At 44.6% G+C, this 23,537-nt stretch overlaps 1 protein-coding gene across 2 annotated transcripts in view; it reads left to right on the top strand.

Annotated features, from left to right (window-relative positions):
• The window catches only part of GAS7 (growth arrest specific 7), a 102,401-nt gene extending 79,104 nt beyond the window's left edge, over window positions 1-23,297 (top strand). For both annotated transcript variants that reach the window (XM_075110892.1, XM_075110891.1), the window contains exons 8-14: window positions 5,935-6,009; window positions 9,248-9,326; window positions 12,909-13,037; window positions 15,025-15,148; window positions 17,537-17,616; window positions 19,895-19,993; window positions 20,724-23,297. In XM_075110892.1, coding sequence (XP_074966993.1) covers window positions 5,935-6,009; window positions 9,248-9,326; window positions 12,909-13,037; window positions 15,025-15,148; window positions 17,537-17,616; window positions 19,895-19,993; window positions 20,724-20,837 — 700 coding nt within the window. In that variant the 3' untranslated portion in view covers window positions 20,838-23,297. The remainder of the gene's footprint in view (window positions 1-5,934; window positions 6,010-9,247; window positions 9,327-12,908; window positions 13,038-15,024; window positions 15,149-17,536; window positions 17,617-19,894; window positions 19,994-20,723) is intronic.
• The last annotated feature ends 240 nt before the right edge of the window (window positions 23,298-23,537 follow it).

Genomic DNA, 23,537 nt, shown 5'->3' with positions numbered 1-23,537 from the left:
ATTCATTCACTCCTTCCCACGGGCAGGCAGGCGCTCGGCCATCCCCAGGAGAGCAGGGCTCCATCACGCGTAACGGTTACTTGGGAAGACAAACGCCATCTCTCCAAACGTCCCCCCTTCCTCCTTCTTCCCCAGCTTTATATCGTGAGCATGGCGTCGTATGGTACGGGATATCCCGTGGGTCAGTTTGGGTCAGCTGTCCCGGCTGTGTCCCCTCCCAGCTTCTTGTGCACCCGGCAGAGCACGGGGAGCTGAAAAAGGCCTTGACCAGTGTAAGCGCTACTTAGCAACAACTAAAACGTCTCCACATTGTCACCGCTGTTTGCAGCGAAATTCCAAAACATAGCCCCCATACTAGCTACTACAAAGAAATTTAACTCTATCCCAGCTGAAACCAGGACAATATGCTACCAATTCTTAAAGAACATTTACTATTTCTTTAACATCCACTCACATGCTCCAGCCTTCCCCAGCACTCACTCGTCTGTCCTCCTGTGCCCGTCTCAGTCGTATTGCACACAAGCTGTCTATTCAGATAGAGGGAACGAAGAGGATTTTAGGCTCCAGATGCAAGGGAAAAATGTGGATATGGAAAAAACAGATCAGAGATGATAATTAGAAAGGAAATATTTTGTCTGAAAAACAGAGAAGCAGTTTGTTGACATGGAGCATAGGCTCAGTTTCCCAGGGGAAGATGTAAAGAGGCATCGCTTGCAGCTTAAGCTGGTTGTGGAGCTAAATTACACGTACAGATATTTAGAGTGAACCCCAAGTCATGAAGGCAGACATCGTTACTGGAAAATGCCAGAATGCTATTAATGGTCTGTTGCTCTGCTGACATGGGAAGTGCACTGAGCGCCAAACAGGCAGTCGGTAGATGCTCAGTTCAATCATGTACAGGAGATGATGTGACATTGTTACTCATAAGTAATGTATTTACTACTTGAAATTACTTGTCAAATGTCCAAGCCAGTGTAAATCACCTTGAGGATGACCCTCAAAACTTGAGAACAGCCTGTAGGGAACAAGCAGCATTTACTCCCGGGAGCAGGGCAGAACATGCTGATGGGTATCTGCTCCTGGAGACAACTGCAGCAGCTGAAGGAGGTGCTGTCCTCTGTTACTGCGTCTGTGTTGCTGCTTGCTGCTGAGCTGGCACTGCCTTCCTGCTCTGCTGCTGCGGGCACAGTGTGGCTGTGCCATGTCAGTCAACAGTGGGGAGGCAATGAACCGGGCAACAAACAGGCACCTGTGCTGGCATTTGGGGGCAGTTCGGTTGGGCAGAACTTGCAGATAGTTGCTTTCATTTGTGGTTTGTTTTCTTTCTTCCTCTTGTCTTTTTTTCAGTATTAGGCAAATGGCAGCAGCACTGAAATGCAGAGATTAGCACAGGCAATAAGGCAGTCCGATACAGGTGCAGGGTGCCCAGCATCCACGTGTGGTTCCTAATGCCTTCGACGTAAGGTGGTCTGAGAAGCATTTGCCTCTGTGATCCATGACAAAGTGTGACCAGAAGATGAAGGGAGAAGAAGGAATCAGCTGGCAAAGGAAGAATACATTGAGAAGCAGTCTTGCTAGGCTAGAAGATGAGAAGGCAGGCAGAGTTGTGATAGCTGTGGCCAAGGAAAAGAGGAGGAAAACTGCTCCAAAAAAGTAATATATGATGAAATTTGACAGAAACAAAAGAAAGCGTTGTGCAAGAGGGAGGGAGAGTTGGTGTGAAATGAGAGAGAGGAAGGAGGGAGCAGTTCTGACACTGGGAAGAGGCATGTTCTTGCCCTCAGTAGAGGAAGAAGTAGCCATGTTACAGAAGAAAAGACAGAAAAGATTCACTGTGTGCTGGAAACAAAGAAGGTTTGGAATTGAGTGTGAAGAGAATCTAGATGGGAGTTATAAAAAGATATATTTTTTGTCTGTTTAGAACAAATGATTCAGGATTGCTCTGTGTGGAAAAGGAGGAGGACAGGGTTGAGCTGGAGAGGTTACTCATGGAAATGAGAGCTCGGGCCATCAGGGGAACCTTTACATTCCCAGCTAAGAGAGAAGAAGTACTGATAAGATTTTCTTGATGACCATCAGGTGGCTCAGGGGATACAAGACCATATTTAACGAGAGGTTTTCATGTCCAAACGAATTCTCTCCATCTGCAGAACCAGCCTTCTGGAGGTGAGGTTCAGGCAGTTAAAAATAGCGTTAGATAGGAAGCCGGGATGAGACATGGTAACTCGATTTTTTCATCAAATAACCAACAACTGACTTAAATTTAGTGTGTCAAGTAGCTAAACTAAAGCTTTTAGAGGAGCTACTTGTAAACAGCAGTCTTAGAGTGAGCAATTATGTGTTCATTCCATTCTTGTTGACAAAGGTAGGGTTATAATACAGACTTTGAATTTTAATAAGACAGACCTCAAGAAAGAGAGGAAAATAACTAGTAAATTGACTGAACTGAAAGATCAAGGACGTGAGTGTGAAAGAAGGAAAGAATTATTTAAAGTCAAAAGGGAAAATATGGTCCAGCATTTGCATTCAAGTAAGCACTCCAAAACATCCAAGAAAACCTGCACGCTGCCCTGCATAGCATCAGTTTCTCCAAGTATAAGTACAATTTTTATTAGCAAAGGAGCACTGTTAAGCTTTTGGCCACTCGCTTTTTAATTGAGCTGGTCTGTGCTTAGAAAATTTAAAATAAATAGCAGGTTATTTACTACATGAAAAGAAACACAAGCAGGAGAACAGCTGTAGAGAGTCTGATGAAGGTCTGTCTAGCCCACTGACTTTAATCTGACCATGGCAATACTGATTGCGTAAGAAGAAAAGAGCATGGAGGTCTCTGTCCTCCCAGCTTCCAGTAAGCAGAATCTGAGGATTTCCAGAGCCAGAGTTTGCCTTAAGTCTCCCATGTTCAGCAGATACTTGTAAACATCTTCCACTGTTTGTCTAATCTGTTTGAGTCTTTTTATATTTTCAACCTGTGCAACAATTTGTAGCAGATTTCTGCAGTTTATGCACTACAGGGAAAGGCATTATGTTTCTGTTGTCATAATTTCATTGTGGCCTCCTAATCTGAAGAAATAGTGTAAAAAGACTCATAGTCACCGTCTTCACGCAGTGACAGTTGTGTAGATGTCTGTCAAATATCCTCTATCACTTTTTCCCCATGTTCCCTGTGTTGTCTTAATCTATTTAGCTCCTTCTTGCATGGTAGACACATCAGATCATCTTTGCCTCCCTTTGTAGCTGTCTTCTTCATCCATTATAACATGGCATGACTGAAACTGTTTGAGTGTGGCACACAAAGTACTTTATTTAAAAAAAAGAAGCGTAAGAGAGCAGGGAATAAACATCCAAAGAGCAACTAGAACTAATAAAGTCAAGACAGTATGGGTCAAAATGCACTTATAATCTGTAATGCTTCTGACTACACAGGGAGCGAAATTCTGAAAGTTTTCAGGCAAGTTAGTTGAAACAAGAAGCTTAGGGGTTTTCCGGTGTGAGGCTGGAGTAGCTGTGAAAGAGACACTGGGATTTCTGGAGGTAGGCTCACAAGGCTCAGGAGTCCTCGTGTACCAGTGTGTTGGCGTTTCACAGGCAGCACGATCCAGAGTTTGCTGGGTGTTTATATAGGCCGGGGCCAGGAGGCATATATTTTTTCACTCTTTGAGGTATATCTTCATCTTGGTTTCTAGCCTCTTTTGAGGTGTTCAAGGTGTTTTGGCCACAGATGATGACAGAACACCAGTGGAACAATTTATGTCTTATAACTGGGGCTCTTAAGCAATAACCGGTTCACTGTCTTATTGTTATTCGAGCTTGCCAAGGCAGTCTGCCCTATTAGCAGTGCCGTCCACCTGCAGTACAAGTAACACTTGAAATCCCAGAGCCTGGGCCAAAGGTGGGACTGGTGAGGACGGCTTCCATCGAAGCCAGTGGCCTTGCAGCTAGGGTGCCACACTTAGGACAGGCACTGATGGCAGCCTAAATAGCGTGTCTTATGTGTGATTGTGAAAATCATGAGGCTTCCTTTTGTCTTGTTGTGTTCAATACTCCCCCAGCTACAGCAGTATCAAGAACTTCACAGGGTTTTCAACTCATCATTTTTACAGCACACCTTTATGATGGAAGACCTGTTATTCCTCTGTTCATGAGATGACGGACAGAGACACAGGTTCTGTGTGGGACTGTCTGTATGGGCAGCTCAGAACAGCCAGCAGATCAGATAGCACCTTTGCACACCTGCCATCCACAAGTAAATCACTCAAAGGCATCCTTAAGCCAAAACCCAGGAGGAATAAAGTTGCGCGGTGAAGGTTGTAGGCTAAAGCTTTGGTTGGGAACTCCTAGTAAATCAGGCAGAAGCAGTGAGCCCTGGCTTTGGGCTGGATACTTAGGTATTTATCTCAGCTACATTTAGACATTTGCATCTTCATTATAGCTGACCTATGCTGCTCCCTTTCCAGTTGTAGAAACTGTCGCTTCTGAGACAAGATTAGTCTCATCCTAAAGTAGGCATTTAGAGGAGGTCAGGTGAAATGTGCCTGGATAAAGCCCTTTTCATAGCGAGGACCTAACCACAGTGTAGCCTTTGGTGCTGGGCAGCTGTGTGTGTTGGTCTCTCTACAGCAGGCGTGGGGAGCTGGGTGGTCTTGTTCTCCCAGGAAGTGGAGAAGAGGACCCCCACATGCTGGGCGAGGTCTGTAGTTGTAGTGTGCCATACTGAGCTGGGTATCACCTTGGGCCTCAGCCAGCTGCACCCCATGGAGTGACATCCAGAGCATATTTTCAGCAGCCCAGAACATCAAACCCCTCTTAGTTGTCTCAAGGAACCCCTTTTGTCTCGAACGTGCCACACGTAACAGTGCCTGCTCAATAAGCTACTGCCAACAGGCATGCCAAGAGTATCCCACCTCTGCCTTCTCACTGGAAGGAGATGGATTTCCAGCCAGGTTTCTCCTCTGCTTGTACGTAGTTAGCACAGACTCAGGACTTGCTCCACCTGGATGCCACTCAGCTCGCTCTGGGAGTTGGTTTGAAAACCAGTGAATAGCTGGTTGTTTGTCCTAGTTGGGGTCACATATACCTTGCAAAGGTTTCACTAGGAGAAGAACTCGGGAGCTGGAGGCGGGTTTCAGGCATGATCCATGTCATCTCTGAACCAGCAGCTGCTCCTTCCCTCCCTGCTGTGCAATCAGCATTTACCCTCATCTCCTCGCTCAACAGCCACACTTGTTCTTCTCCCCGCAGCCACTGCTGTAGTGGTTGTGTGCCAACAGCTTCCCCTTGTGCACCCCCGCCGCCGGCAGGCTCGGGTCCTGTTTCTGCTGTGGTGCTGCTGAGTGAACAGAGAGAAGGACAGGGCAGCGGGTGGGGCGGGTGAAGGGCAGGGGCTGCACCACCGTGTGCTGGTGACAGAAGCCCCTGCCACACCTTCACCAGCTTCGTTGTCTGTAATGGGGGCAGGAAGCACTTGTGTTCCTAAGGAAGGTGCATTCCAGCACCCCAAACCTCATTTGGATTTCTCCTGTATCGCTGCACTCCTTCATCTTCACTTCGAGGATGTGCGACCTCACGTTTAGCAGCAATCTGAAACTCATGCCTCTCAAGGGAGCCCAGTTTTGCAGACACTCCGTGTTGCACAGTAGAAACACTTTGTCCTTGTTATTTGCTCTCCAGAACTGTAGCTTTTTCTTCTAATTTTGTTGCACATGCTATTCTCCGTATATCCCTGCTCTTGCCATTGCATTTTTAGCATATGGAGGGGAGAGATGGATCCTGAAACTGGCACTGCCAAGCCCTGGAAACTGAAAGGAAAAATTCTGTGGCAAGATCTGTTAAAATGCAGAGAATTTCTTTAAATTATGTGTGTGGGTTTCTGCCTAAAAGCTTACTTGCTGCTGTCTTTTTATTTTCTCTCTGTGTGTGTGTATGTGTGTGTAGGATAAAGATTGAGGAGGAATATGCTAAGAACCTGTCCAAACTGTCTCAGAATTCCTTGGCTGCTCAGGAAGAAGGGTAAGTGTTTCTCTGTGACTTTTGCAGAAGACAAGAATTTTAACATAAAAGGCATTCCTCCCACACAGGTACGTGTATTTTTCCTGAGTTCTCCCATTGAGTAGAGGTTTATTTAGCTTGGCGTCCTGGGTGTATTGAGGAAGCTAGAATTGCTTTGGAATATTTTTCTTTTGAAGATGGTAAGTTTTTAGGAATATCTGCATAAAACCTTGCAATTCCAAGAACGTGTTTATGCTACCCTTGCTCTAGCCAGCACTAGTTCCTTTGGGGATTAGCATGTAGAAGCACTAAATGACTTTGAATATGGAAGAATATACAGAATATGTGCACTGCTGATAGTAGATGCATACGTTCAGGCCAGTAGCATTGGAGCAGTGCAGACAGAGGGAGGAAGAAGTCATCTCTCCTCATCTTGGGTCTGGCCCTCCAAGAAAAGCAGCAGGTTGTCCCTTATTTACAGCATGTTCACACTGTGGAAGTTATTAAGAAGGTATTGGGCAATGCACCTCAGAGCAGATTGCAGTTCTTTGGTACTAATGAAAAGACACCACTCCTAAAGGATTAGAATTTGTTAGCTTTACCTGTTCCAACACAAACCCTCTAAGCACTGAAAGCCAAGGTTGGAGATGACCATCCTCACCCTAGTTGTGACACAGTATGTTTCTCCTGGTAGTGAAGCACCACAACATGTTCACTCAGCTTCCAGTAGGCAAGGACAGAAATTGCAAGAGGCTAACTAGGCTGTTACTTCTCTAGGCACCTACATTGGTGGTGGTTTCTGTTCTTCTTTCCCCTTTAGGGGTGGGTGTTAACCTGCTCCTAGTAAAGCTAAACCAGCTTTCTTCCACATCATCCTGCCACTTTCTCCTACCCTCAACAGGAGAAGCAGGAATGCCTGAAAAAATGAAGGGGAAGGAAACTGGAGGAAAGTAGATGAAAAGAGAGGGGATGAGGACTGAAGCGTAAATGTTGAAATAGGGAACTGGAGGGGACACAGAGCCGAGTGCAGGGAGCTAGGAGCACTGCTCGGTGGTGCTCTGCCTGGAGAGGTGGCAAGAGGAGGGTATGGAAGGTGCTGTGGTGGCCAAAATGGCTAGGACCAGGAAGAGGCTAATGAGGAGATCCTGGTTATTTGTGAGGCCCAGGAAAGGGAAGAATCCATTTAAAAAAGCAAGGGAGGAAGAGCAGTCCACAGGAGGATTTGAAGGAGCCAAAAGTAGGACTGCAGCCTAACACACTTGCCAGGGCCTTCCTCTCATTTCTCAGAAGGTGTGAATTGGGGAACACCACGAACTGCTCTGTGAACACACCAGGTACCACCGCTGGTTTAATTCTCCACAGAGCATTTTCCAGCTTTGCTGTCCAGCTGTCTGTGGAATTGACAAAGGCATGGGCTGTCCCTCCAGGGTCCTCTGCCCTCCTCTAGTGGTAAGAAGACCCACCATCGTGTACCTGAGTGGGACACAAGGGTGACGAGATGGGACTGATTTGTGGTATCGGGATGGTTCTGTCCCAAGTTTCTGTGAATGCAGTGCTGCACCTACACAGGAGATGATCCAATCCCTGGTCATTTCAGTCATTGTGGTTGGACATCCAACCACAAAGATGCAGAAGATGCTATGGTTAGCAGACTGAAATGCCTTCTTTACTTAAATAGGTCAGATAAAATAGTACCAGTGAGAACTGGACAGTGGGAGGGGACCTCAGGGTGGGACTAGGAAGGAGAAGAGTTGGGAGCACTTATGTAGGTGAAGCCGTCTCAGGTTGTTCAGCTGTGATGAACACCATACTTGAGGACTCAACTCATTGGAGCAACATCAGAGATTACAGGTCAGTAATTTGAAATTGCAGATGACAGGCAATTTTTCAGGCTACCAGGAAGGGACAAATATGACCATTTTTGAAAAGGGGATGGGGGAGAGAGAGAAGGAGCTGGGCAGTTGTAGATCAGTCAGCTTTATATAACCTGTGCAAAGCGGAAGAATAAGCCATCAAGCTTTCTAGAAGCACTCAGCGGAAAACTAAGCTGATGAGCAATTATTGTGGATGCATATAGAACAATGTCAGACCGACCCAAATTCCTCCAGTGAAGTGAGCATCAGAGCTCTTATGTGCAGCTTTTTGCAATGGGAGATTCTTGTAGGCAGGCAAGAGAAACATGGCCTAAATAAAGCCTAAGGTACAAAACTAGGTAAGAAATCATACCTGCTACTTACAAAAAGTGCAGAAAGTGGCTATGGAGCGAGATCCCATAAGGTTTGTCCCAGGTCCAGATTTTTTTCAATGTTTTTGTTAATGACTTATGATAGAATAAATAATGGACTTACTGTAATCAGAGATTAGAGAAGGCTAGGAGAGGTGGTGTGTATGATTCGAAGAGAAGATGGCAATTCAAAATTATTTTGTTAAACTAGAGAAGTGAACTGAAAAAAATTAAGATGCATTTCAATGAGGACAAAGTACCACGTTTTATACTTTCACAGGATGTGAAAGATACAGTTACATAACAGTCTGTGGGAGAAGGATCTGGCTATAGTGAATCACAAGCTTATTCATCAACAACTTAACGCTGTTGTCTAAAAAAGCAGTCATACCGAGATACGGAGAAGAAAGTATCTGATACAAAATAATGTTACCAGTTTAGCAACTGAAAGACCTCTGCAGGAAGACTATGTAGTTTTAGTTATGACTCAGTAAGAGGAAGCTAGATTGTTGGAGAGGGTCTAGAGGAGCGTACCTAAACTGCCATCATCTAGAAAATAATTTGTCTGAATGAAAAAGAAGGTGGAGAAAAGACATGGTGATTTTCAAATACTGAAAGGCTTCTCTGAGGAGAAGTAGAATAATCAGTTCACCAAAGGTAGGGTGTAAAGTAGAAGAGACAATGGGAAAACAGCATTGGTGAAGATTTATTTTAAGGATTAGAAAAGAAAAACATTATTTTGGTAAGGATAAGAAATGGAAATATCTTGCTTATGGAGACTGTGTCAATTCTGCAACTGGAGATCGTTATAAGCAGTGTTTTCAAAGATTCACTATGTACAATGCAATGTAATTCAGCTCTGGTCACAGGGGTTGGTTATCTTCCCAGATTTCTGCTATCCCATTTCCGTGTTTCTGCTGGGCATGATACGGTGCAAAGCATTGTGCCTTATCTGTGTGACACCATCTGACAGGTCTCGCTGGGAGGGTGTGCAGAAGACGGGGCATTGATCACTGTTGCTCTCGGTTCTTTCAGCACACTAGGAGAGGCTTGGGCTCAGCTAAAGAAGAGTCTAGCTGATGAAGCAGAGGTTCATCTCAAATTTTCTTCTAAGGTAAATAGTTCTTTCTTTTGCAAAGATTCTTGCCCTGTAACTGATGTGGATCTTCCTTCAGTGCATATGGTACAAATTTAGAAGGATTAATGACCTGGTGAACAAACTTACTGAAACCCTGTCCATTCTTCCTGCCAAAATCATAGTTTATTTAATCTACCTGATGAATAAGTTAAAACACATCTAGCCCTAATTTTTTGTAAGAAAAAAAGAAAACTGATTGTAGAGGTTATTCACCTAGATGCTTTAAGTTCCAGCCTCTTTAAGTAAATTTACATAGAGCTTGTACAGAAAGAGATAAAAAATAATATTTGGCTTCTCAACAAGAACCTACCGTATCTGTCTGGAACGAAGAGAACCAGGACTCTGACTTCTTCATATCGTTAGCCTTTCTGAAAAGTGCGCTGGGAATTTCATGTTATTTTTGGATCTTCTCTCAAGTGGTGCCAACAGAGGTTTCTTTGTACAAATTATGGTGTTTATCTGTTTTTTTCCACCACATGTGACATACTTTTGCACCCTGTTACATTTGTTAACCTCTGTGGGTGATCGAGTTCAATACAATGGCAGATATCTCGGCACAATAGCCATGTTCTGGAGGAAAATTATACCTCTGAACTGTTTGTAAGCGATTATGCAGAGGTTACTCAGGCAACCAGCCGCTGCCTTGGTAACCCACTGCTCTGTTCAAACTTCTACTTCAGGGCTGTAATTAGTGAAATACTTTTTGCTCCCCCTTGTTTTCCTGTATTGTTTTCGAAGAGGAAGAAATGCACCCGGAGTGGTGTTGGCAGGCAGGCAGGCAGTGCATAGGGACTCTCTCATTATTTTACTTTTCCTTAAGCCCTGCACAGAAACTCCTGTATCATCCGCTGAACTCTCCCCGCTGTTCCCATACCTGCTTTGGGAGTTCCTAGTTCTGGCTTTCTTTTAGTAAAAGAATATGCTTTTAAACGTATTGATTATTCCTATTACTTTCAGAGAAGTTATTCTTAGAAGTATTTCTATTCCTCATTGATAGCCAAATGAAATCAGGCGGTGCTGGCACAAGCAGCCAGTAGAGCACAGAGCACACAAAGGGGGTTCAAACATAAACACCAGCCATGAAGACACTGAACAGCTCCCGTGACAGTCCTCCATGGCACTGTTGCATGGGGGGTCATGAGCATCTGACACTACGATTAACCCTATGCCTGTGTTTTCCTGCCTAAGTCTCTACCGTACTGGTACGGAGACACAGGGTCTCTGTCCTATACCTGATAACTTGTTTTAGTAAACTCCTTGAGGTTTCCAGTTCTCTGTCCCATCTCACCCATTCAGTGATGGGTAAGTGGCAGAGTTGTATGTATACACTGGTGCTTTAAATCTCTTCACCTTAGGAAAGTAGTTTATAGATTTTTTCATCTGTTGCATGCATTTGAAAGTCTTTTAGCAAGATCTTCTAGTAAAAAAATAAAGGAAAAAACAATAACTATTGCAACTATAGTGCAACACTTAAAAGCCTGCGTCATTCACATGTAAGTCTATTTTGATAGCTTATGGTTCCTCTTGCAACATGGAAGTTCAAGCAGGATAATGATGCTAGAGGAAAGATGACTGCCTTCACTGAGAAGTCTGCCTCTTTGATTCCCAGAAATGCAAAACTGGAGAAAGCAGTTGCCTCGTTGGCATTTTGAGCGTCCTGGTGCTGCGTTTCCCGTCTTCATGAGCATCTCAGAATTTCTCGTCCCCTTATAAACCATGTGAAATAAACAAATATCTTTACTTTCTACTAGGCAAGTAGAGCTACTAGTGGAATGCCCTCCTGTCCCTGTCCCTGGGGATTTCACAGCAATGCCTCTTATGTCAGATGAGTCACATTGCCGCCTCTTCCACTGAGGCTGATTGACTCCTGTTAGGTCATTTACCCAGGTTAATCCATTTATTAATGGAGCAGTCTGAAGAGCATGCAGACTGCTCAGCTACTTCAAACTCAGTTGGACACAGACATCTCTATCAATTATAATATGTTGCATCTGGTGTTCATTGAAGCCATCCTGAACTTCTCTCTGTTCCAGTTCTTCTTTCATTGCGCATTGACAATGGTCCCAGCACAGCTCTCTCCTTGTACCCCTCTTCTTGAGAGGGCTTGTGTAACCGTGCTGGACCACAGAGTTGTGAACACGGCTTTATTAGCTTGCCTGGGGCCATCCTGATGAGACTGCCATAAAAATATTGTCCAGAATTTTCTAGTCCAGCCTCCCAGCCAGAGCAGGACTATCACCCACAGCGGATCAAGTCAGCTACATCTTTGCCTCGCAGAGTCTTGAATACCTCTAAGGACAGAGATTTCATAACCTCTCTGGTCAGCCTGTTCCAGTGCCCAGCTACCATTCTGGTGATTTTTGTTTTTTTTAAAAATTACATTCAACCTGAACCTCCCAAAGTTGAATTGCCTGTTGTGATATGGCCTGGCCCTACTAAGAAGATTTTGGTTCTGTCACCCTTGCAGCTGACCGTCAGATAGCTGTAGTCCATAGTAGATCACTGTGGTGCCAGACTTCTTCTGCCTAAATAAGCTCTGCCTTAGGCTTGCTTAACCTCTCTAGGATGTGTGCTGTAGGACCTTGGCTGGCTTTGTAGCCTCTCTCCATTAAAAGGCTGTACTGAGCTTGAATGAGCTTTCCTTCTCCATTAAAATAACACTGAAGAAAGGCCAAAAATACTTGCTTTCAGGGGGTGTTTGATACTGCTCCACTGTGGGCCATGTTAGGGGATTACGGACCCAACTCACCATTGCATTGATGGAGTCCAACACCCTGCAGGAGGGGCTTAGGAAAGAGGTATTTGGTTGCTTCTGGGGAGGTGAAATGTCTGTACCCCTTCAGAGTACATTTCCTAGATGTCAAAACTGTATCATAAGGGCAAAGAGCAATAGGCAACAAACTCTGTCAGAGCTGAGTATTACCAACTGTCAAGTCCTGCTTGTAGATCAGTCACATGTGCAGTCTTGATGGATCTGTCCTGAGTTCACTTCCGTGGTTTCTTCCCGCTACTTACAGAGTTTCAGCTGCATACTCGGACTTCTCTTTAGGCTCCCTTATTCCTGGCAGAAATAAATAAAATATACCCTTATTGGATCTTTTTCCACTGTACAAGAAACACAGACGTGTCACCACAGTCCACTGACTCACCTTACTGCAGTCAGGGGTAGCAGCTTTCGCTTGTGTACTTTGTTTTTTTAAGCAAGTGGTATCAGTTAGGCCAGAGTCAGAGTACCTCAAGTAGTGCTCTGGACATTGCCTCCAGTTGGATCTTACGTGTAAGAAGAGAGGTATGATTTAACAGAGAGAGAGGAAACCAAGATTTCTGTCCTTTTGCTCCCTCCAGTAAATATTCCTTTAACAGAGCTGTCCTGTGAAGAGCTGAGTTTTGCGGAGCGGAGCTCTCTGGGAAGAGAAATGTTGCTGTTTGACATTGCCTTTGGCTGCAGCGCATGTATTATGTATTGTTTTCTCTCTGTCCTGAGCTCCACTCAGCAGAAGAGCCAGGAATTACTGCCTGGCTCCTCATCGTCATTTCTTCCTTTGTTTTCATTGCCAGCTTCAGAGCGAGGTAGAGAAGCCCCTGCTCAACTTCAGAGAGAACTTTAAGAAAGACATGAAGAAGTGTGACCATCATATTGCAGACTTACGGAAGCATCTGGCCAGCCGCTACACAGCAGTGGAAAAGGTGGGAGCAGAGGACAAACTGGAGAGTTCATGAGATACTGCTGGTTTGGACAGAAAAGCAGCTGCCCGTGAAAAGCTTCTGTTCTGCCACAAAGAAACACAAAGGTTTCTGCTGAGTGCTTTCTGCTATTAGCTATGCTTTGCCAGGCCCCTAATGTGGCCCCTGCTTAGCTGAGATTTGGGAAACTGGAGGCTACAGGCAAGGATAACGTGTTAGCGATGAACTGGCTTTTTGTTTCATCCTCCCCTTCCCAGTTTGGGACAATAGATTTCTAATACATTTGACGAAAATACTCCTAGTGTGCGTCTGGAAGTCACGTCTATTGCCCTCAAAATTTAAAAAGGCCTTGCCCTAGAGCATCAGCAGGGTCAGGCCAAGGGCGCGCCTGGCTCAGTATCCTCTCATGCAGATGCCCAAGGCACGGCAGGTCACAAGCTCTTTCCCAGTTCTGTGTCTGCGCCTCACAGCAAACATCCTCACCTGAAAAACCCAAACATAGCATCTCCCTAGTCTTGGGGGCTGTTTTAACATGAACATCCAGTAGGCAGCTGAGGTTATGACTTAGGGAGCGTTACACTCACAGAAAGTGCTCTCTTAGCAGCAGCTGGCAGGAAACGGGATACCTGTGCCTCGGCTGCCGAGGCGCTGGTGCCACACGGTGTCCTCGTGCAATTTGCCCTGGGTGTATGTTGGAAATGAAAGTACCTGCACAGTCAGCCCAGAAGGTTGTTGGGGCTTTCATTAAAGATGAGAGCACGCATGAGAAAGTTCGCTCAGGGACAGAATTGTTGCGGGACGCAGAAGGTTATTAGACTGTATGTTTGCAGGGAAAGCATTTTTCTGCAAAACAATAAATTCTTTACAGTCATATCTGCAAAGAAGCACAGTCCTCAGTAGGGATATTGAAAAGAATGAATTAGGATAGCCTTGAGAAGAAGGAATAAAAAAAGAGAAAAGCCGTGCCTGCAGTGTGCCTGATGAAGGCACCGCTTCTCACTGGATTGCTTTTCTGCAGCTCCCTCTTGTGACCTGCTGAACCAAGCACAGGGTCTTTAAAACTGCAAAGGGAAAAAGTTCAGGCAATGCCTCAAGAGTGATGTCACTTGCAGGCTGCTGTGACTGTAGAAAACTGCAAGGTGTTAACAAAATATAATCATACAAATTTAGTTTTAAACACTATAACTGGGTAAAGAACAAGAGTTGCCTGTTTTGTTAGTCCATGCAAAACAAGTTGGTTTTATTTTATGTATTTAGGCAATCCCAGCAAATAAGGCGACAGCATGCATATGTGGTAATAATGATGCTTCTTTGTTAAGTCACGTTACTAATTTGCCTGTGTATGTTCAGTAACAGTACTGATAAATCAGGTTTTAAAAGCCTGGAGAGCTTTGAAGTAAAGTAATTTAAATAATCAGCTGTAACCAGGTCTCAGGTACTTGATTTCTACAGTAGAAACTGCTGTTGTTGTGAACCTGAATTAATTTTTTTGAAATAAGTCTAAAAGTTCCTGTCGTTGGACATTCTGGTAAGTGTATACTGAATCCAAAAGGTACTTAAAAATAATTTTTGTAAAATCTTGAAAACCTTTCAACAATTTAGATCCTAGGAAAAGCAGAAGGAAGAGGTCTTGGTGGTGCTGTTTAAAACATTTAGAAGAAGCTCCATCTCCCCTTTCTTCCAGAAACAGTGAGAAATTTGCTAAGAAACATGAAAATCTGATGATGCCTTTTGTACTGTGCCTTTCTAAGAACCTATGAGGAGTCCAGATCCTTTTGTGATTTGTGGTGGCAACTTCTGTATGGTCGTAGGCCACTTCTTTGAACACCACACGGTGTCCTAAGAACTTGAATCCCAGTTAGGACCCAGTTTTATGCAGAGTCCCTGACTTATTACTGACAAATACTTGTGTGAAGGAGTCATAGGTGGCTGAAAGCAGCTGGCAGCTCTTTTCCTCTAAAATATGTGACTCTTCTTTAATTACTCCAAGGCCCGGAAAGCCTTGACAGAGAGACAGAAGGATCTGGAAATGAAAACGCAGCAGCTAGAGGTGAAGCTCAGCAACAAGACAGAAGAGGAAATCAAGAAGGCGAGACGGAAGTCCACTCAGGCAGGTGAGTACCTGTGTCTGTCAGCGGCTGGAGACGAGCGCAGCCCCACAGATGGCATCAACAAGATGGGATGCAACTGCCCATCCACCCACATGTTTCCTGGTTTTTAATACAGTGGCTACAAAGTCAAAGTGAACTGTGCTACAAATCTGTTCGGTATTAAACCCTCTGAAGAAACAAGGTCGGTTTTTCCAAGTCAGATGTCACAAAATGATCATTTTTATAATTGGAGTAAGAACAGTAAAAGGAGGGTGAATTGTCCTTTTGCTTTGTGAAAGTGTGCTGAGATAACTGAATGTTTGTGAAACTTTCAAAGTCAGATTCAAAGAAGCTCAGCTGAGGATGTTTATTCCTTAAAATGTAGTTCCTTCCTTGGTTCTTTCCTAAATCAAAGTCACCCACAACTACGCAGGTGCCTGTTATGCTTCCTATTACTGTCTCTCCTTGAAAGTGAACTTTTGGGTTTTTTTCCGTTGCTACTCAGTGATTAAAGTGATTTCTGTTGAAAGGATATTGAGGATATAGTAGAGTGTTCTATACTGTACTGAGGACACAGCTACTTGATGTGGCCTATGCATGGTTTACAGAGGCTCAAACCACTTCTACCAGATCCATCAGGAGCTGTCTTTCTTGGGATCTGCAAAGCTGATACGTGCAGCTCTGTTAGTACCTTTGCTGAAAATATGTTTTAACTGGGGCTCCGTGTTTCATCCCTTCATAGGTCCCTTTCTTGGCAGAGCGGTCCTTCGTAGTTTTGAGGCTTTTAAAGCTTCAGGACAGCCTGTCTGGGTTTTGAGGAAACTGGGCAGAGCCGTTCGCAGCATGACCATGTGTACAGACAGCTGTTTGAGGGGAAACAAAAGTTCCACGTTAGCGACGGGAGGCTCCGTGAGAGAAGCTCCTTATCCATCTCCAAATTCACAGCCTCTCTGTTCTCTTGGGTCCTCATAAATTGTTTGTAATAGATATTTACTGAACAAGCAGGGGAGAGCAGAAGGTCAGATCAGAGTGACCCAGAGCTTGGTGTGAATCTCCCCATACCTCTCCTCCACTTTGTGCCACCGTTACACGCGTGGCAGGGGAGGACTTGCCCCGTCCCGCAGGCAGTGCTGCCCAGTGGCCCAGCCAGTGTGCCTGCGGCGTGCTGCAAGCCCACGATCAGACTAGAGAGCTCTAGACCAGAGCCCACTGGTTACTGACATGTGGATTCGCTTTCTGATCCCATGGGTTGTTCATGTGTTTCACGGCTTTCACGTTCCTGGCTGCAGAGTGGGTCAGACTCACCCGTGTGGGTGGAGGACAGCCCCAAGTCAGATAGCTCCCAGGGAGCCTCCTGGAGCACGGGGGCCATTAGTTTGGACTTGTTGTGTCAGACCAGGCATCCCCCATCTGGGTCAGTAAGCTATTGCCGAGCTGTACGCCCTGAGTCATGGTTTCCTCACAGAGTTTGGTTGCCACCCCAAGTCTAAGTCCATGAGAGACTTCCAGGTGCGTTTACGTCTTTGCCACTTGTTTGGGCTGTGGGCTACTGCTCCTAAAGGTTGATTCATTCCCGGTTTATGCATAAAGACCTTTTTGCACCTAAAAGAACAGGATGAATTTCAGCCCTGGACCAAGGCATCAAACCATTAGGGAAAGCATAACTGAGCCTCATTTAAAGAAGAAAGAGAATTTACTAGCTGGAAAGCAATGACCTCTGAGACATGCCTTCCAGATTCTCCACCCACCTTTCCCTCTCTGTCAGAGCAGGGTCCTGCAACAAAGGAAAAATCGAAATAATCATGGCTTATTGTGTCACTGCCCTGAACACAGGAGGAAGCCAGAGCTCAACTGGAATTGTGCATCCTTAGAGGCTGGAGAATGCATGAGTGAGCAACTGGGCTGAGGTTGCAAATAAGTGTCCCTCGACCTCAGACAGCTTGAGCCTATGCTTTGCTCCTGTTTTAAGTAGAATGCAGTCTCACCTACAGAGTGCTTCCCTGCAGCCTAATAACTCGTTATTATTGATTTCCTATTTTAATTACTTTATTTTTCAGATATAACATTCTGTCTATGACCTTTTTTTTTTAAAACTTGAGTAACTTGCTTTCATAGTTCTGGGCATTTGGTAAAATATTACTTAATGTTCATATTTTCCTTTTATAATCTTGTCTTTCCCCCTTATTCTTTCTCCTGCCAAACACCTGATCTTTCACCACACATCAAGTGCATGCATTTTGTTGAAATTTTGCTGCACCTAACAAATACCACGTGACATCTCTGCCTTCAGCTCCACCAGGACTGACCTTCAAGCCCTGTGGGTCTGTATGTAAAACCTCAACTGGGATTTCCCCCTAAGCTCCATCGCTCTGGCTGGAGAAGACTAATGTGTTGCTATCATGAACTTTTCAGGAGACGACCTGATGCGCTGTGTGGATCTTTACAATCAAGCCCAGTCCAAGTGGTTTGAGGAAATGGTGACCACCACTCTGGTACGTAACTGTGTGCAGCATCTTACATGTATAGCACTGCGAAATTGTAAAAGCGTGCGGCATTATTCGCTCACAGCTAGCTACTGTGCAAAGCAATGGGAAAAAATGGGTGATAAATCTCCCATTGTATTTCCCCTTCTCAGTTCTAAGAAAAACTCATATCATTAGGGGAAGGAAGAAATAATTGTGTCTTTGCAGAAGGCATTAAACAAGTTCAGAGCTGCTTAGGGGCCAGAACGCTGGAATTGTCCCCAGGAAGGGTGACATAATGCACAAGGAAGGCGTGGAAAAACGTGGTAAATCACTGAATCCATTTATACATTAATGAATTTTTGTATTTTATGATTTTACAATTTCTTCACGAGTGTCGCCAGCTCAGAAGAGGCACACTTTAATTGCCTATCGTTCTATTTCGCTGTAGGTAACACAGCTCACAGTATTCACCCTAAGGGCGTGTACCTTTGGGGTTAGTCACCAAGATGCCAGGCTAGAGCTTTGATGTGCTGTATTCCTTGAAATACCTGTACTTTGGCTTTAGGGCTCCTCCCTCATGTCATTCCTTAGAGCCCTTTTGGACAACAGCCACTTGCTTTCAGAAGTAGGAAATGTCTTTTGCATGTATTTTTCCCATTGGGCAAACACAAAACTGTAAACTCCTCCTTTTAAGTAGCAGGGTAATAAATTGCTCAGTGGTTGGAAGTGTGTCAGTGCAATTTAAACTGCAGTAAATAAATAAAGGCAGGTGGGTGAGTGGAAAACCACTAGGCAGATATCTTCCCAAAAGCAGAACAAGAGAGAGAAAGTTGGCCGTTCCTATACATAAGGGATCTGATTCTCCTCTCACTTCACCGGTGGTTTCTCACTGATGCAAAATGACGCTGACCACCAGCGCCACTGTGTCCCCATACGGTCAGGTGTATGTTAGCTGCATATTTGCTCCCGGAGAACTAAGACTCATAAGCACTCTAGCAAGAGGGAAGTTGCAGCCTGCAGGCTGCGCAGCAGGTTTGTCAGTTGTGAAACTCAGGCTGAGAAGCATTTGGAAGTAAGTCTTGGTACACGAGTATGTAAAATCTAAATTGAAAATCACTCTGCGTCTGATCAGCTCAGATACAGGTTAGTTCTTATGCAATACAAAGTCTAGAGAGTCAAGGTCTGCAGTTTTGTGTTTCCTTGCATACTTTCCTCCATGAAGTTTCTGGTTGCAGATACAGGGCACCTCTGCGTGTGGTGCTCTGCTCTAGCACGCTGGGTTCCACGTTCTAAGCAATAGCAGCTCAGTTGATTTCAGTCCTGTCCACACCATAAGCTCCTCTGCTCTTCTTCCTCCTCAGGCAGATAGTCTGCCACCTGAGATTTTGGGGCTGTAATGAAGGGTCTGTTTCCCAAAAGTCATCTAGCAAATTGCAGATAGCACAGGGAGGGCAGCGTAGCAGCCTGTCTGCTCGCAGACACTCAGGTTGCACACCACCATGATGACCAATCAGTGGACACCAGAAATGCCCTCTGAAGGCAGGATTTTTTAAGATTTGGCCCCACTGATGTCCCAGCGAATACAGAGCTTTCTAGTGAAACAACAAGGTCCATTACAGCATGTGTCTAACAGCAGACTTCCATAGCATGCTGCTTCCACTGCTGCCACTCTGATGGACAAGGAGGGACTAAATGCATATTTTGGAGTATAATATGGGAATCCAGGAAAAAAGGGAGGCAGAAAAAATCAGGAGGAAAGTTAGAAATCACCTGAGGTTCCAGCTAAAGCATTGCTGGGGTCTGCTTACTGCCAGCTGAATGAGGTGGAGCCTCGTCCCAGCCCCTCATCTGGTAAACAGATATAAACTACACTTAGAGGTGTCTGGTTAGACCAAGGGCAGCCAGGTCCTCTGAGCCATAAGCCTCAGCATGGTCTCCTGCTTCCACAAGGAATCAGTGCAACTTCTGGAGCTAGCAACAAAGCATGCAAAGCTTCTTGCAGGAAACAGATTCCCTCTTGCGTGTGGCATCCCTGAAGACGGTATCTCCTCTCTCTGCCTTGGTTGTGTCAGTTTTGGAAAGGTTTCAACCTTCTTTTCTGTTGCGAGGCTCAGGCCGAAGTGACTTCCATTGCTTGCTGTGTCTGATTCTCTGCAAATCAGAGGGATGTGCAACCACAGCATTCAGCCCCAGCAGCACTGGGGTAGTTTCGCACTGACTGGCAGCCTTTTCTGTGTCTTCCTTTCTCTGGGCCTTCAAGCTCAGCTTCCAAGAAAAATATGGACCTCTTTTTCTTTGTGTCCAGGAGCTTGAGAGACTAGAAGTTGAAAGGGTGGAGATGATTCGGCAACATCTTTGCCAGTACACACAGCTGCGGCACGAGACAGACATGTTCAACCAAAGTGTAAGTCTGCTTTTTGTTCAGTCCCGCTAGTGTTATTGCACTTCAGCTGAGCAGAACGGTCCCTGTCCTGACCTGACTGGCCTGTGTCAAAAGGAGATGTGAAAAGTGTATATGGTCAGCTTGTTACTTCGCAGCAATACTGTACTGCCACCCTACAGTCCTGCTCCTCGAAGCCTCTCTGATCCTGGTTACGTTTCACGCTGCTGGATCACAGCTTTTTGCTGGGGGAGACACAATGAGTTGAATTACATTTGGCCACCGTGAGCCATTATTAGCTCTCCCGGTGTGACGCTTTACTCCTTGAGGTCATCTCTTCTTGCAAGGAAGACGGTAAATAGTTTCACTGTTAGGAGAGGGAGTATATATTTTTTTCTTATTAAAAAACTGGCTAGTTTTCAAATACTAAAATACAGGGGATGCATGCTGACTCTAGTACATGGTTTTATTTGGTGTAAGGTCCAGATTGCTGGACAGGAGTCAGAGACAACTGGCCAATGCCTGGCATAGGAAGCCTGTCTCTGCTTGATGTTAAAGATCTGCCTCTTTCCTTCCCACTGAGAGGCTTCACGTTCAGATCTGGCTGTTGTCCACCAAGTCTCGTGGACGCACAGTTCTCACTTGTCTGCAAACGCAATGTAGGCGTGCCATAGCTGCCTCAGGCTTCGTAGCAATGACTGTCTCTGCTTGAAATGTGCCCTTGACATTTGGATTCTTGTTTTGTTCATTTTAGACAGTAGAGCTCGTGGATCAATTGCTTCGGAAAGTGGATCCTGCCAAAGACAGGGAACTGTGGGTAAAAGAACACAAAACTGGAGATATCCGACCTGTGGACATGGAAATATAAACTGATCTGTAGTTGTATGTGATGAGCCCACTGAATTAACCAGGCTAATGTTTGTCTTGTAGGGGTCAGAAGAGCATAGGGAAAAGGTTGTTCCACTACCAGACACCTTGTAATTTATGCCTGTATGGGCTATATCTGTTACATTTAGTCATTAAAATGGTCCTAATTGTGCTAAGCCTTAAGCACCAGACATTCCAGGGTGAAGAAACCAGACGTGTGCTTCCTACAGGAGGTTCCCAATTGCACGCAGCTTCCAGAAGAAATCTGCTTTCTGGTACAGAGAGAGCTCTTGTTCTTCAGTGACTTTGTGCTGCATCCCTTGCATGACTATTTTTATACAGTATGTTAGAACAACCGTGCAGTGAGCCTCTGGCCAGCAAGTAGATAACAGTTTGAACATGATGCAAGAGGCAAGGAAGTCCCATCATGAATCCCAGGTCTGTCACTGACTGCTTTCATGGCCATAGGCAAGTCAATTAACTTTTCTGGCTCCCGGCATCCACGACACAGGCATATCTCGCAGCAAGGTTGTGCAAATGCATTTATTTCATATTACACAGTTTCCTACCATGACAGTGAAGTGACGGCCCTTCTCCCAAAATCTATGGGGAAGACTCCTGTTCTTCCTGTTCTATGCTCCCTCTCAGGGATACATAAACCCATTGTCATAATGATCTATGTTCTAGGCCAATCAATAAGGTTGAAAGTGTTACCATCACCGTTATTTATCAGGAAAGACTTGGTCGTGCTATACCTACCTCATTAGCTGTCTGAGTGCCCTCAATGACAGAAAGAGGTTATATACCAAGGAATAAATGAGATATTCAAAACCTGTCCTGCTTATGCAAGATGTTTTATCACAGAATCTCCTTAAAGGCAGTCCTCTAACATTTTATTTGGGATCCAAGTTTAAATTGCCGTTTGTTGGTTCCTTTAGGTGAATATCACAGCCTTTAGGTATCTTTAATTACCAAGCTGGTCCAGCTAAATTGTGGGTTTTATCGTTTCAGAGCCTGATTTTCAAAGGTGCCATGAATCTGCGATGCTGGATTGCATTAAATGTAGATGTAGGTGCCCAGCACTTCTGCACCATCAGAGTCTTAACCGTAGGTTTTTCCTTTTGTTACCCTTAGCGCAAACTACCAAAAATTTCATTGCTGCTCTTGGCACGTAGTGTTATGTAGTTCGGAGACTGGTTTTGAAAAGGTATTCATTTTATTCTCCTGTCGTTATTTCTGATGGATTATTCAGTGTTGCTGTTAATATATTTTTCAGCATTTCATAGAAAGCCAAGATTCTTAACATTCTTGCTTTAGATCCAGCAGAAACCTTGATTCTCACCACTGTGGCCTTTACTCAGTGTTTACTGTGTTGTGGTCTACAATTTCCCAAACCATACTATGTCATTTGATCCACAGTTATGCTCCACTTTATCTCACTGTTACCATCCTTTTTTCCCCAGCACCGAGACTGCATCCTTCTTTTGTTCTTCCACTCTTCAAGGTTTTTGTTCACTAGCCTCAAAATGCTGTAATTAGACTATTGAGAATCAATATTCCCCTTTACAAACACAAACTGAGACACACAGAAGTCTTGCCTGAAACACATTTTTAATATTGATGCAGTGATTATTTTTCTGGTTTGTTATTTCAAACTGAATTCTGTTGCATTTTCCCATTGTTCCCTTTTTCTCAACCATCTCGTTACCAGGATAGATCCGTTCCTCTCTTGCAAATGCCTCTGCAACCCACTTCTCTGCTGCGTCGTTAACCTTTACGAACGTTTGCACGTTTGCAGGTGCAATGCCACAACCACTGCATGCTCAGCATCGCCGCTCTTGGTGTGGCACCATCCGTACGGCACTTCCATTACTCACTTCTGAATTTGCAACCGCTGTTTTATTCTTGGTGTTGGAAGCATCCAGCACACTGTTATGTGAGCCTCTCCTAAGGTTCTGCGAAGGCCATTGCAATTCAAAGAAACACAGTTTGCCTAAGCATCACGTAGACCTAGAGCTCAGTTAAAGTACTTACGCTTCCCTGGACTCCTCTTCTGCTGTGCAGGCGGGGAAGCTTCATCGTGATCTCTCCTCTTCAGTCTTCCTATTGATTCACCCTCTGTCCTATTTTTTGGCATACCAACGCATGCTTTTCCGATCTCTACCATGCACTTTGGAGGACAGGCACTTTTTACTTTTTTTGTTTTTTTTAAACCACAGGTGCAGGGTGAGCTTTCAAAATTTCAGTGGCCAAAAATAACTGGCCAAAAATACTTAAGAGCTGCATCTCAGGTCAACCCCTGTATTCTAAGCTGTATTGTAAATTAAAATGACCAATCTTGACAACACCTCACCACATTCTTGTTTTGCTTGCAAAACCAAGCTAGTTGTGCACTTTATACAGTATTCTCCTTAATAAATATGTGAAATAATCTGTTATCAATTAAACTTTATTTTTCCTCTTTCTTTAAAGAATTTTGTTATTTTATCTGTTTTGGACTGGAAAGACTGTCCATTAGCACAGGTTTCTCTGAGGACTGAAATGTATTTTGGTTCCTCTGCTAAGGTGTATTTAAGCTGCTCTCAATGCTCAGTTGTATTTTCTGGGGTTTTTTTTACCCTTTTGTTTTATTTCCAGACAGTTTTCCTGCTTCTAGTTCTTGGTCCATTTGAACTGTTGTAGGAATGTGTGAGCTGCACAG

Source organism: Phalacrocorax aristotelis, chromosome 16 (genome assembly GCF_949628215.1).
Source record: "Phalacrocorax aristotelis chromosome 16, bGulAri2.1, whole genome shotgun sequence".
In the NCBI taxonomy this organism is placed as follows: domain Eukaryota; kingdom Metazoa; phylum Chordata; class Aves; order Suliformes; family Phalacrocoracidae; genus Phalacrocorax; species Phalacrocorax aristotelis.
The sequence above is the reverse complement of the archived record's forward strand: the minus strand, read 5'-3'. Positions and strand labels throughout refer to the sequence as shown.